The sequence below is a fragment of the Pantherophis guttatus genome, chromosome 6 (assembly GCF_059756535.1).
Source record: "Pantherophis guttatus breed Tessera chromosome 6, ASM5975653v1, whole genome shotgun sequence".
Taxonomy (NCBI): Eukaryota; Metazoa; Chordata; class Lepidosauria; order Squamata; family Colubridae; genus Pantherophis; species Pantherophis guttatus.
Window position 1 is genome coordinate 34,398,337 of NC_142068.1, and position 15,969 is coordinate 34,414,305.

The 15,969-nt window shown below is 35.5% G+C and overlaps 1 protein-coding gene across 2 annotated transcripts in view; it reads left to right on the forward strand.

The window, feature by feature from the left end:
* Positions 1-15,969, forward strand: part of EPHA4 (EPH receptor A4) — a 171,715-nt gene that overhangs the window by 112,625 nt on the left and 43,121 nt on the right. For both annotated transcript variants that reach the window (XM_034439431.3, XM_034439433.3), the window contains exons 6-8: positions 7,913-8,037; positions 9,168-9,327; positions 11,126-11,237. In XM_034439431.3, coding sequence (XP_034295322.1) covers positions 7,913-8,037; positions 9,168-9,327; positions 11,126-11,237 — 397 coding nt within the window. The remainder of the gene's footprint in view (positions 1-7,912; positions 8,038-9,167; positions 9,328-11,125; positions 11,238-15,969) is intronic.

The window sequence follows — 15,969 nt, forward strand, 5'->3', positions numbered from 1 at the left end:
ATCCTGTTATAATGTTTAGACATTTTTAAAACTAATCATTAATAAAGAAGGTTTTCAGCATCTCTCTCATAGGGTAAATAATAGTATTATTATATTTTCAAGCACTTAATTTTGATCCTTGGCAATTTGTTGAAAGCATCAAGTGGAATTGAGTACCTCTTAAAACTGAAGTCATAACTAGGCATTAAGTAAAATTAAATATTTGAATATAATGTTCTATGCAAAGTAGATGAGAGCCAGTTTTATAAAGTTTATTGTCATTGTACATATATACACAGTATACCTACACAATGAAATTCATATAACACCCAGAGACCAAACCCAACACACATAACAATCCCCAGGCACATCCCCATCCACCAAAAATTCCCCATCCCTAAACCACCCAAGCATCCATATAGCAGACCAAGTAATGCTGTCCAACAGCTCACTGATGGTGTCCCTTTTGTTCATTGTTGTGTGCAATTATAGCTCTGGGGTAAAAACTATTCAGTTTGGTGTGGTGGTTAAAGGCACTGAGCTAGAAACCACAAAATGTGAATTCTAGTCCTGCCTTAGGCATGAAGCCAACTGTGTGACTTTGGCCTAAGAAGAAGACAGTGGCAAATCATTTCTGAAAAAATGTTTCCAAGAAAACCTACATGGACACAAGTCCTTGTAATCACCAGTCTAATAGTCACAACTGATATGAAATTTTGCACCTCACAAGGTATAGTGTAGTAGAGGTCCTTAACCTGGACTTTTTTGTTTGTAGTTATATATAAATTTCTGGATCCATCATCTAATGAATGTGTATAAAAACAAGCATTTTATTGAATGTATCTGTCCATAATTGGGCAGCATTAACTAACCAGATATCCTATAGGACTGTGTAAAAAAGATGCATAATATCCATGTGTTCCTAAAAAGATATCTTGGGCAAAAAAAAAAAGGTTCCTGTGGATTGTTACTCAACAACATCATGATAATATATTTTTTTAAATAAAAAAACAGGTTTTACTCATTTCTAGTAGTTTAAACCCTTTCATTTGGTTAATTTGCTCTTTTTTTCTACTCTGATAGATTCGTTTTTTAAAAGTGACCTGATCTCTTTTTGTTGATAAAGACTGGAGTTTTATTAATTTAGCAGTTACAGGACAAAATGTGTTTTTATGCAGCTTAATTGTTCTCTCTCTCTCTCTCCCTCTCTCCCTCCCTCCCCCCTTTCTTTCTATTTTTGCAAGCAAAGAACTGAAATAAGAGAGACCACAAGCAGGGTATTTAATGATGGGGGGGTTGAAGAACAAAACAAACTAAAATTGCTCAATTCACATCATACAGTAGAGAACAGATATTTTGGAGTGTAGGCAAGAAAAGAGGATATGAATTCCTGAGGACTTGCTGAAAGTTAAACTTAATATTTTTTTCCAATTTCTTTCATATATAATTGAACTATGTTCACCAAATAGAACATCTTCTGTGAGAATAATATGCCGGATAAAATATTGTCTCTACACACAATAATACATCCATAAAAGAATATATAATCTTAGCTAATTATTCATTTTCCTGAAGTTACATTTTAAATGATGAAGGAAAGCAAGCCATCAAGGAAAGCGGTGCGGCTCTGGATGGGGAGGAACAGGCTTTGGCTCAACCCTGCCAAGACGGAGTGGCTATGGATACCGGCATCGCGGTTCCAGGAAAATATTCCATTGTTGGCTATAGGGGGTGAGGTGTTGCCCCCTGTAGAAAGGGCGCGCAATCTAGGCATCTTCCTGGACTCACGGTTGACTCTGGACGACCATGTACCGACTGTGACCAGGGGGCATTTGCCAGATTCATCTGGTGCGCCAGTTGTGCCCCTACCTGGACTGTGTGCACAGTCACTCATGCAGTCCTACCTGGACCTGTGCACAGTCACTCATGCACTCGTCACCTTCCGGATCGACTACTGCAATGCTCTCTACATGGGGCTGCCCTTGAAGACCACCTGGAGCCTTCAGCTGGTGCAGAATGCGGCCGCGCGGGTAGTAATGGGAGTGTCCCGACACTCTCATGTTACACCCCTCCTGCAGGACCTGCATTGGCTACCGGTTGCCCTCTGGGTGAGATTCAAAGTGCTGGTAATTCCCATAAAGCCCTACATGGCTTAGGCCCGGGGTACCTGGCGGACCATTTGCGGCCAGCGACAGCTCCCCATTGCCCGCTCTCACAGGGAGGCCTCCTTGGGTCCTGTCGGCCAGACAGTGTCGGCTGGCGACTCTCAGGGAGCAGGCCTTCTCTGTGGGAGGGCCTACTCTGTGGAATCAGCTCCCCCTGGAGCTCCGGATGGCCCCTGACCTTCGCTCTTTCCGCCATGACCTCAAAACATAGCTATTTGGCCTGGGCGGATTGGACTGAAGAGATTTTTTAAAGGGGATTTTATTGGTTTTTATATTTGAATATGGAATTTTATGTGTTTTTTATCCTTGTGAGCCGCCATGAGTCCTTTGGGAGAGAGGGAGGCATACAAGTTTAATAAAATAAATAAATAAACAAATAAACAAATAAATAAATAAATCTCAAACCTTTCTTCATTTCTCCATTAATGTGCATTGTGGTGTACAGCATAAACAGTGTAATAGTTACTGCTGTCATATGATACAATATTTTCATTGTAATTTATGCTTACCTCTGTCATCACTTTATTGATAACACCCACCAATACTGGATGCAGTTGGAATTCATAAGCATCTGTCTCTATAAATTTATGGTTAGGAAAATTAATTCCAATTGGAATTCTAGGAAGGTTTCCTTTTAAAATTTACATCACAGTCATCTAAAGAACATAACTTATTTGTTGAATAAAGCCATTGAAAGCTCTTCAGAAGATCAGGGAAGGTATTTACTAAGACTGGAGAAACTTGAAAAAGGAATTGTAATTCCCACATCTTTAGTGGCCGTCCTTTTCATATAGAGGAAAAGAAGAAGCATTAGAGAAATTAACATGCGGTCTTTTTCAGATTTGTAGACCTCCGATAAAAATTCATGGAAGGAAGAAAGAGCTGGTTTAGCATTTTATGTCTTTTCCATTAGGCATGAAGACCACTCTTGAAAGTGGAAAGATTTTCCTAGCTGGGATAGGAACAATCAAACCTTCTTCTATCTTAAAAGCTTTTTGAGCTATAATCACAACGGTAAGAGCTATCATAGAGGATAGATGGTATTCTAGACAGTTTTTCAAGCTAGGAAAAGTGTAATTCAAAGAAGTAAAAGAGCATACTGGTTTCTTCCATGGTGAAATGGTATCTTTAGATTAAAACAAAAAGATGTTTCTGTTTTTCGTTATATTTTATTTTTTTAATTTTAAATTTAAAGTTTTTTTTTAATTTTAAAGTTATGTGGTTTAACCATCAGAAGGGAATATTCCTCACCCTGATATCGAATCCTTTTGCCAGAGGTTGATAGATTGAATGACAGACCTTTCTAAATGATTTCTGGTATCTTACAGTATCAAGATAGCAATCCCCTCAGTCCCCATTGCCATCATTAAATGAGGATTATAATCATTAAGCAAGGATGTCATATGACCACAGCTTGTTTCTTACTGGTTTCCAGCAAGCAAAGTCAATGTGGACTTGTAGGAAATTCAGGTCAGGATAAGTTTTTCTTTAGGTTCCTCGCAAGCAGGTTGGCAGGTGGGCAAGGGCATGGAAGAAGCATTATGTACAGTATGGCATAGCACTAGTGCAACTGAGCAAGGTGGTACTGTGATACACAGATAACACTGCAACCCAGCAGAGGCAATCAGCATAACATGAGTATGGGCAGATGCAAGTGCAGCCAAATGGAATGTGCTATTAAAAGTGGTATTGCAATAGCAATAGGATTTAGACTTATATACCAATTTTACAGTGCTTTACAGCTCTCTCTAAGCGGTTATAGAGTCAGCATATTGCCCCCAGCAATTTGGGTCCTCATTTTACCCACCTCAGAGGGATGGAAGGCTGAGTCAACCTTGAGCTAGTGAGATTTGAACTGCCAAATTGCAGGCAGCTGGCAGTCAGCAGAAATAGCCTGCAGTACTGCACTCTAACTACTGTGCCACCACGGCTCATAGTACCATTGGTGCCTACATTTTACAGCACTTAATATTTTTTTATTTTTTACTAATATAGAAAGAATAAGGAAAAGAAGACTAAATGGAAATGTTTCAGTTGCACATAAAAGATATACTTCTAAAGTGACTTATAGTAGCAGATGGTAACTAAAGATTTGGGCGAAGTGCTTCTCAGAAAAGATGGGCTAAAATATTTGAAAGTGAGACAAAAATTAAAGAATGAAATGAACACCTGGTTTATTTTTTATCTGGGAGGACGTTACAAGTTTAAATAAGCTGAGGGAGTTTTTGTGATCAGTGTTTGCTTATGAACAGTACAGTACTTTTACTGCAGAAATGAACCTTTGGATAAGTCTTCCACATCCTGGCATCTTCTTTTCTGTTTAGTAACCCATAATTCCAAAAATTGTAAAATTACATTGGCTGCAGTTGCAGTATACCTGAATTGTACTAGGAGAAAACTCTTTCAGCCCAAATATTTTGAGATATCACTTCACAGTCTTCATACTAAAATATCTGTGACTATATAGAGACGAGGGAAAGAAAACTGAAATTCACTCAGAGATTATTAGGATCAGTCATTGAATGTTTCTACATGAAAGAGTAATACAACTGGTCTGAGATACTGATTAACTGGAAAATGTGATTTTATGGCTGGATTGTCACTAATCTCTTCTTGTTTGAAGAGGATGGTAGATTTACTTCATTGAGTGTTGACACTTGTAAATAAATTCAAAAACACTGCAAAAAAGTTTGTCCTTGTATCAGGGTCACAATTGGGTTATCAAATTAGTGTAATTCTATTTGTTGGTACTGGTTACTTCATGTAAATAACTTGATGTAACTTGATATCCATTTTAATGGATCCTGCCACTCCTGCTTCTGTCACTCAGTATATTTTCATGCACATAAGTTTCAGGGTAAGGAACAAACAGACAGATTGGCAGATGTGCTGAAGGATGCAGAAGCAAAGCTCCAGAATAATTTTTAACAGAGATGCCAAACTGTCAAAATGTAGATCAGAAAACAGTCTTCCTGACAGAGAGTGCCTGCTGCTTAGTTTTTCTCCCATCAGGTCTGTCTGATATGTCAAGTAATTCTGAAGTTTACATGTCCAATTTTTATTGTTATTCCTTGTGACATATATTTATATGGTTATTTAAAGTATTCCTTGAGATTTACAAATTATATGGAATAACATAAAACAAGAGACAAATGTAATTATATTTGTATCTTTTTCTTTCTTTCTTTCTTTCTTTCTTTCTTTCTTTCTTTCTTTCTTTCTTTCCATTTTTTATGGGGTATTTATATTATAATTTCTATTGAAAGGTTTTAATAAATGTTCAGATGGTTGTTGATTGCTGGTTTTGTTTTGTTTGTTTCAAAAATAAGCACCTGCATATTTCTAGGTGGGGTTTTTTTTAGGGACAAAGGAAGAAATATATTCAATTTGGAAAGCTGTCTAATCTCTGGGTATACAGCACAGCTTTTGCTGATAAGATTAAAAAAAATATCTGTTCTTCCCTGGAGACCACCACCATTTGTATCAAAGCTGTGTCAGTTGTGGCAGGACTTGATAACAGCTGGCTAGAGACATGACCACACAGTAACAGAAAAATAAGGACCGGGCAGCTTGAATCATAAATCTTCTGAAAGCCCATTCGTCCAGTAGGTCTACGAATCTGTTTCTGTCATAGTTAAAGGAAACAGCATTGTCCCCTGGCCTTTTAAACATCTGAAGTTCAGGCACCAATGATACCATAAAGGAGACCTTCAGAAGCTTCTATTGATACATTTCTTTCTTATTTACTCCATTGTTTGTTTTATCTTAGTATTCCGTATTGCATTTAAATATATAAAAGAAAGCTTAGAATTTAATCAATTTTATAATACTGGTTAAATTGTTAAGAAATCTATTGTCTTTTGGAAAAGGGATGAAAATAAGACAAAAACGTCAAGGTGAAATAAATTGTCTTGGACACTTCCACATGGTCCCTGTTTCTAGTGCCAAGCCATGTTGACACATTTTAAAACTGCAATTGCCCTCAGCATTGCTATTCCTGAAGTATTAATAACATTTCATGAGAAAATGCAGCTGAGCAAAAGCAAGGACAAGAAATGACTAGCATCTTACTCCTTTACCCATGTCCAGGTTTGTCATTTTGTTGGTTTGTTGGAAACCTGCCAAACTACCAAGTCATTGTCTTGTCTGATAAATGAAAGACACCTTAAGATGCTAGTATGAAGTACGACAGCTTTGTTTCTTAGCAAGGAAATGGGACAGCCTAAGAACTGGGAAGCAGAGTCCTTGCCAGTGGAAAACAGGTCCACTGTTTTAATTCTGGAAACCCAACTTTAAATATACCGGTAAATGTATTGAATATATTTCCTGCTGAGCCACAGCTGAATTAGAAGTAACATGGCTCTTCTGCTCAGAAGAGCTGACAGCTTATGGTATTAGAGTGGGGAATGAAGGAAATAATAGATGTTACATGTGAATGGCTTTTAGTTCTGTGTTTGAAATGTTGGTCATTGTAATTGGTACTTCTATTTATTAGGTTAGACTAAAACCAGAAAAAAACAAAAAAATAAAATGTATATGTATATGTATAATGTGGAAAGCTTTTTGATTAATAACAGACAGGTTCCCTGCACCTCTTGATTCTAAAACCATTTCAAATTTATGGTACTTGGACTACTTCCATATTGTCTCCATGATCTCTGTCCCAAGTGCCACATAAGATATATAATCAATATAGCCAATTCAAACAGCAACTAAAAAAGCTTGTTTCGCTACATCGGATACAGTTTTATTGTTGCTTAAAAATTCATTTTTAAGAAAAAACTGACTTCATATTTATCTAGGCAAATAGGAGACAAGGATTCTATAACATCATTTTCTTCACATTTCTGATTATCCCACTTGCCTGACAATGGCAGAGAGTGTGAGAAGGGCACCAGCAAAAATTTAGAAGACCTGGCTACTTAATATGAGGGAAAGGAAACATTTAGGTCATGTAAAATTGTTGTGAGTAAAAGCCACAATCCCATCATTTGTGGCATGACACATTATGTAATCTGCATCAGATGTATTATGATTAAAAATACACATATAATTTTCACCATTTGTATGATATCATGATTCATGACATGTTACTTATCTATTTGCTCTTCTATGAGGATGTGCAAGTGTCAGTTTATAGGGTCTAATGTTCTTGGCATTGGTTTTTCCTGTTATTTCGTCCATTTCTCTAGACAAAAGATAGCGTAACAGTGAAACGGACACCTAGGAATCATTGGAAAAAAAGATGATTTGAAATAATGCTTGATTTAAAGGAAATAAACTCCATCTCACCAACCTATTATCTTATTGTGTGTTTGATATCACTTAATCCTTCCTCACAGCATAGATGCTTTTGCTAGTTTCAGTCTCCTGATGTAATTGGCAGATATAATTAATCAATTAAACTGTACTGCTGATGTCACTCAACAATATTTCATTATTTTCCCTTGCCAGAATAGTTTGAAAGTCTTCATTAAAATACTTGTATTAAAAGAGAGTTGGCATAAAGCCATAAAATCAGCATAACAAAAAAGGAGGAGCCATCAAAGCCCAGGGGTTTAAAATATAATTTAATGCAGAAATACTATGTTAATAATCTGCCGGTCATGCCAATATGCCTAAAGCTAGAACTGTTCTGAGTTGTATTATTTGATATGTTCAAGATATATGTGTGTGCTAAAAAAAATACAAACATTCCAACATCATTCAATACTTGGACTTCTTCTGACAACATTGCCTGACATTTCCCAATCTCTCTTTATTGGCAGCTCCTTCTCAAATTGCTTTGATCCAAGCTAAGGAAATAACAAGGCACAGTGTGGCATTGGCTTGGCTGGAACCTGACCGGCCAAATGGAGTCATCTTGGAATATGAAGTTAAATACTATGAAAAGGTATCATTATTCATTATGGAAAAATCCCATTTCATCAAAATGTTTGATCCCTGAGCCAAATAAGCACACAGTTATCATCACATAAAAGGACTTTATTAAGAAAAAATGGTTTTATAATCATACCCATTTTGACAGTTTGTATATCTAAGGAGTTAAACTGAATAACAACTTGCATATATTTTTTTCTTTAGTGGGTAATAGTGTTAGCATTTTTTCTTTTTCTAGGAACTGTCTGATCCTAATAAGGCTATTTGTAATGAGAATCAATAGAACAGAGAAGCAGTGCAACATTAGCCTTACAACAGAGACAGATGTGTAATAATGAAGTATATAACACAGTAATAATAATGAACTCTGTATGAGCTGATAGCTTTTGCCCAGAATGATAGTGAGGGTTTAATAAATTTTAATAGGAAACAAGGAAAAGAAAATTACATTCTTCGCCTCTTCTAAATTGTGCAGAATTGTTATTTCTATAATATAATTTGTTGCTCCTCCATTTCAGAACTATAAAAAGATCTATTTCCTCTCAAGGTTGTCTGCAAAATGAACAATTACTTTTTCCTTCTGTTTCTCTTTGCATTTCTTTTAATATAATCCCTTTATTTCTTTTCCTAATTGTATCAAAAATGACTAGAAGATTTTCCCTGGAACAAAATTACAGTTTTTTTTTTCTTGAGGTATTTGCCAGGCAGAAAAGCAGAATAAAGTTGGAGAAGATTGGCAGCCATTCCTTCAGTTATTTTAGGATTTATAGTTCTAAACTGCAAAGGAAAGGGGATAATGTGTGAAAAGACTACTAGAAATAAAACATTGTTAGTTCATCAGGAGGAGGATGACAACTTCTTTGTTATTTTACCAAAAATTTATTTCTTGTCTTTTTTCTCAGCAGAGCTTAAATTATAGATATCCTCTTTGCTTTTTCAGGCAAGAAAAATCCTCTGACAAAATATAAAAGTCCATAACACTCATGTCATTAAAACTAATAATAGAATCACTAAAAGAAAAGTCACATTCATTATCTAAATGTGACTACATTTCCTAATAAGTAAAATACAAAGATCCAAGACCTTCAGGGGACCTCCTTAGTCATTTCCCTCCTCCTTTTTATTTTTCTGTCTCTTTGCTAGGACCAAAACGAGCGTAGCTATCGCATTGTGAAAACAGCAACCAGAAATACCGATATCAAGGGCTTGAATCCTTTGACTTCATATGTCTTTCATGTGCGAGCAAGGACAGCAGCTGGATATGGAGACTTCAGTGGACCGTTTGAATTCACAACCAACACAGGTAATAACAATAGATCTCTCACTGGGGTAATAGAGGCATTTTCCCTTGTCACTATTTCAAAAGCATATTGTATGCACTTGAGTTGAATATGAATGATTTGTTGGTGGTGGTTTGGAATTCATTACCAAGCTTTGACTAAGAAAACAAAAATATGCTGTGTTTATGTGTTTTTGTTGCTTTTATTGCTTTTACTAAGAGTCCAATTGGAAGTGTGATCTTTTGTGTTCACCTGAAATGCAAGGATGTTGTCTCCTTTACTCTGTCTACATTATACTCAACAAACCTTTTCCAGCAATGAAAAAAGAGAGAGAAAAAAGAAGCATGTTACTAACATTATTAGAGATGGACATTTAGGTCTTTAGTTTCAATATCCTAATATCTACTTTTTTGTGAAAAGAGAAATAGGTCCTTGGATTATATTGAGTCATTTGTGTTTGGAAGTTTTCAGGATTAGAGACTTCCAAACACAAGTATAAACTTGAGTTCATAGATTTAGAATGCCAGAAGCAAAAGAGAGGAAATAAAATAACAGCATAATCCCTCTACTTACATTCATAGTTATCTTTATATTACAGGCAAACTGTCTTTAATATTTTAATGAGAAAACATATATTAGTTTTGCTATTTAATTTATTGACTAATGGTAGATTTGCAAAGTATACTAAAAATCGGGCCCCATAGACAATTATAAATTATATTAATGCAAGAATTGGGGCTTTTCCCCCCTAAATACTTCTGTACTTGTTTGACACAGAACTTTTGAACATTCCTGACTTTTGGTATACTGTGCACATGTACTGCTCCCTAAAACAATAATAATGAATTGTCATGAATAATTTATGAATTGTCAGTCCACTTAATTTGCATACATGTTGGATAGATGAGGGTATCAACTTGTTCTTGACTTCAGGCCTCAATATACCTTGGGCTTTCTCTGGTGTATAGCACATTTAGGAATGAGAATATATGGAATCCTAGAGAACTTTTTCCCATGAAGTAATCATGCTAGATGGGCCAGTAGCTAACAGCTTTGGATCTTCACTTCCTTCCTATTCCAGTTCATTGGCCAACAATCAGACAATCAAATCCAACTGCCATTCTGCTGCCTTTCTTGGCCAAAGAGGAAAACTTTGTTCAATATAATGAGGGACTGTTTTAGATCTAGCTATTCATTTCTCTTCTTTGATTCATTTGAGAAATAAAATGTCAATATTGTGCGTGTGTCTGTTGGACAAATGTTAAAAAAAACATAGTTGCTTCTTGAAATAACAGGAGAGATTAGATGTTTAATGTTCATTGCATGGAAACATTTTAATCATTTCAGGTTATGCTGTTCAATGTTAACAACCCTCAGGCAGAGCATGTAAGAATGTGAAGTGCTCTATGTCGCTAAAGAGAGTGGAAAACATCTTGTTCTGTTTGAGTCTTCCTCTTGCTCATAGTCAAGGAATAAGCATCTGGTCCATTTTAAATTAAATAAAAAGGGAAACAGCTCAGCAGGCATTAAATCAGCCATTATATTCTCAAGAGTAAAAGTGAAGGGGAAAAACTGAAGAGTTTCCCCAAAATTCATTATGGAGCATAATGTCTTACTAATTAGGGCTTTCCTGGAAAAGAATTACAAATGAATATCTCTACTGAAAGAATAATGACAGAATAATTCTGGACAAAGTCTGACAAAGATGAACTGTCTTCATCTTCACATAAACTGCATATACCTCACTGTCTGATCCTGTGCTATTCCTATCTGTGACATAACTGCAGAATCTTAACAAGTATTGATGGTTTTTTCCCCTAGTTCCTTCTCCCATCATTGGTGAAGGCACCAATCCCACTGTCCTTCTGGTCTCAGTGGCTGGCAGTGTTGTCCTCGTGGTCATTCTCATTGCTGCCTTTGTCATCAGTAGGAGGTAAGGGTTTAAGCTCCCCTTCTTTCCCCTTTTCTTTCATGTGGGAGCTTTTTGCCTCCTTGAAACAAAGCTAAATTCTTTGATTAGCATCATAAACACTGCATTTGCATTACAAGACTTCTCCTGTGTTGCTTTGATCTTCTCAGCATCAGTATTGCAGCAGCATGTAATGTAATGGTAATTGTTCTAGAATTATTTGCTTCTTCGGATGCAAAACCAATTCTAGCTACGGGGGTGGTGGTGGGAGGTTTTAAGATGCAAGCCAGCAACATGAGATCTGAAGACAGACTGTAATTTGATGTAGAATTTGATGAATGCAGTATTCTGGGTTGATGAGTTATGTGCTAAGAGTGCCAGGCCAGAGGAGGGGTTCTGGGGAGATGGAATGAAACAAGCTCCTGTATTTGAGCTTATACCCGGAAAAAAGAATGCCTTTTTGGATTTTTTAATCACTTCTGCATTTGGCCACATCAGCTGTTGTTAGCTGTGAGGAACAGAGTAGAAGACCATTATATATTCCATAGTGGGTATACCAGCCAGGTTAAATTAAAAGTCTTGGAAAAGAAAGCTTTTACTCATACTTTCACAGGTAAAAGGTTTTTTTTTTCCCAGAGCATAAATTATCTTGCTTTCTTCTTGGGCAAAGCAAGAAAGGGAAAATATTAGATAAATAAACAATTATTTCTTTGAAATGTTCACGGCATATTTGGAACTCACTACTATCTGTAAGTGAAAGGGGTTTAGAACTGGCAGACAAGTAGTTTCTTTTTCTTTTGCAATAAGAAAGACCTCATCGTTCTTTTGGTTTAGTTTCAACTACTGGTGGAAAATTTGTAGGGACAGAGAAAGAAGATACAGAAAGAACAGGATTGCACAGTGAACGTTGGGGGCAAAGCAGGGTTGAAATCCAGCAGGTTCTGGAGAACTGGAAGTGGAAATTTTGACTAGTTCAGAGAACTGGCAAATACTCCTCTGGCTGGCCCCAGAGTGGGGTGGGAATGGATATTTTGCAATATCCTTACCCCAGGAGTGGTAGTAGATTTTGCAGTATCCTTCCCCTGCCACACCCACCAAGCCACACCACACCACGCCCATCAAGCCATGCCGACAGAACCAGTAGTAAAAAAATTTGGATTTCACCACTGGGGCAAAGTCTTCTCTAAGTGTGGACTACAATTTTAAAAAATAGCACAGAAGGAAGTTAATGGGATGATGAGGAAAGTAGAAGAAGACCTCTAGAAAATTTATCTGTTTCTTACCAGGCAATCTGGTTGGAGGAAAGTTAGAGAATGAGATAGGGAAGTAGTAAGAAGACAGGTAGAAGGTTCAACAAAGATTAATTAATAAATAAAAATAAATAAAAAATAAAAATAAACACATAAATTAAAAAACCCAAAAAACTCAAAGGGATGGACCACTTGATTGACCACTAGGTCTTTTTCGGCAGTCAATTTTCTATGTTTCTTTTAGAATAAAGGTTTGATGTACACAAAAAAGTGGTCTCTCATATTTTGCTTCTGTTGCTTTAGATTCTCCATTGCCAGAATTTAACCCATTTATCTTAGTTCCAAGAAAATGAAGTCCTGATACTAAAAGGAAAAAAAAAGTCTATATAGCCTTATGTCATTCTTCAATCACTATAGAACAACGACTAAAGCGAGGGAATCTCTCACAATTTTTAAGATTATAAACAATGGGGTAAACAATAGCTGATTCTAATTCCCATGCTTTTTTAAAAAATATATATTGATAATTATTTTATAAGGAAATGCGGGGAATATATTTTATTATATGTTTCTTTATTTTTCTGCACTTGTTTTCCCAAATGAAGATGAATACTGTAATAGTAATAATATAGTATGTTATATTAATAAGGAAATGTATACCATTTATTTTTAGCACCAAGAAATTGGAACAAATAATTTATACAATCTACCATATATATCATTTTATTCAGATTATACTAAAAGTGATTTCTCAAATTACCAGATTTTATTTTTTCTTCGTTTTCTTCCCATTCCATGGCTGAACAGAAATATGTGAATCTATTATTTGGTAGTTTGTAAGAATTGTAAGAATGGTAGTTTGCAAAAATTAACAATAAATATTTAAAAAATCAAATAAAATGTAAATATACTTCAAATAACTCACAGCATGGTGCTGATCTGCTGATATTATGTTATTTAATGTATGGATATCAAATATGAATTTAGATAGGATTAAAACAAGGTTGGATAGCCTATTACTGAATTTTATGTGGCTGTTGCCCTCGTTTTAAAAGTGCTTACGAAGCTATTCTACCTCTGGCAAGATTTTCCTGCCCTTTTCCCAGTAGTCCACTGAACAGAGAAAAAAAAAAATTGAAGTTTTAGAACTGTGATATATGATGCATAAACTGTAGAAATAAAAATTGGAGGTGTGCAGAGTGCTTGAAATTCACTCTGGTTTAAATTGGAAACACCCTGCTACGAGTGCAAAACTACTATTTTCCAATGCAGAATAGGCTGCTCTGAACCATTGTGGAAATGTTTCAAGAAGGAAACATCTCTGTTCGGGAAAGTAAAACATTCTGTTTCAAATTCAGAACACTTCTAAGGGAAACAGCCTATTTCACACTTGAAACAGCTGTTTCTCTTTGAAGCAGGACATTTTGAAGTCAAGATGAATTGTTTTAAATTTGAAATGGTCCAAATTCAAAACATTTTGCATACCCCTAAAGATTACTGTGCTGTACTGCAGAAGGAATTTCCAATAGCAGCCTCTTCCACTGCCCCATATGTTCCATTGTTCATTAGAGGATATTAATTCCAACAGATGTCCTGTTTTATTTCGATGAAAAGGATTGATAAATCCATCGCTTCCCCCCATCCTTCAAAATAATAATAGTAATAGAGTATGCATATATAATAATTTCCTAGATTGAATGAATACGTTTGGCTCCATGCTACTGAAGGATTTCTAAGATTGTATTACAATTCTAATGACCATTAAAGTACCCTGGCTCAAGATGACAAAATTTTAAATTTTAGTGCTTGGCACCAGTTATTTCTTTTCTTGGGATGGAAAAATGTTGCTCCAGAGTTAGTAAATAAAACAGAAGGCTATATTATTCATACTCTATTGAGAAAGGCCAATATCCAGATCTAGTTAACATAACATTTCCAAGTCCATATGCTCTATGACTCAAGCTTTATTTCTGAATATTTTCTATTGGAACACTAAGATACTAAAAACCCTTTTTAGTGTCATGATCTGCTTCTAGTCTTCTCATAAACTCAGCTGAAAATAAGAAGCTAAACTGGATGATATAATCCATGATTTTGTGAATAAGATCATATACTTTCTAATGCATTCTTATATACTTCCTATTTGTTTTTTTCAGCTTTTTTTTAAAAAAAACCAAAAGCCGTTATATAATTCATGCAGTTATAAAAACTGAGAACTAGTCATCACTGTAATAGATTTCAGTAGGCGTTTAGCTGTTTCCCCAGCTTCCATGCTGATAAGAGAAAAATAATTTATGAAAATACAGCACAGAGAGATAGCTTTATTAAAAGCTATTCCAACAGAAAATAGTATTGCTGAACCTGGTGACTTGAATTCCCTCCTGCTTTTATTGATTGCCTTATTATTTTAGACAGGATTGATACTTAGATGCTTTGGATTTCTAATTACAAGTCAGCACCTTAGAGAATTGTCCCTATTGAGTTTCTCTAAAATAATTCCTATCCCACTTCCTCATTTTTATTTTATTTAAATTATCACCTCTGAAGTCAGATAAACATACTCTAGTAATTGGACTTCACTGGATCACTTCTTAGAAAATGAAATGTCAGCCCCTTGCCCTCCTATTGATTCTCTTTGATATCAGCATAAAGCTGAAACCAGATAACTGATTTGACATGTATACTTTTCTGCCTTATTTGACAAAAACAAATAAGTGATTTATAAAAAGCTTGGATGCTTGGCCCAACTGCTTGTGAGTTTATTATAAAAGTATGCAAATGACTATTGGACTGAAGTGTGTTGCTCTGAAATTGAAATACAAATATGGTATGTAACAGATGTTTAAAGTTGTGCTGAGGACTGTTAAAAACTATTAAAGACAAAAGAGTTTCTACATAAGACTTTCACATTTTGTGTTGAAGCAAAAACAATTATTTCCTGAAGCTAAATTTAATACATTATCCTCCCTTGTTGCTTTAATACAAATGTACTTGTAAGCTAAATTTCTTACAGTCTTCTTACATGCATACACACACACAATGTGGGAGAAAACATTTTTTTAAACTGAGTTTTATGAGTATTGATCATGATAGTTATCAAATGCAACATCTCTGTCAGTTCCAGAAACTGAAGTGTGTCGATACACTTTTGTGCTGCTCATGGCTTCCCAATAGACAACTTTGGACACAAAATGTGCTCGATTTGATCCATATGGTTCTGTATATGCTAGCCATATGGAGTTCATCACCTAATAGGTTGTCAATGATACCACATTTGAAAGTGTTGATAATCTGCAGGAGGAAGAAATTACCTGGAAGTCAACTCTTTTGAAACATGGAGTATTCAGAGTTTATAAATAGCTTACTTCTTTGTTACTGTATATATGAATTAGTTTATAATTATATTATACTTATTGTGTTATACAAACAGCTTGTTGTTGATGATGATGATTACTGTATGTAATTAATGTTTACCTACTTCATATTTGCACATTCTGGATCTCTAT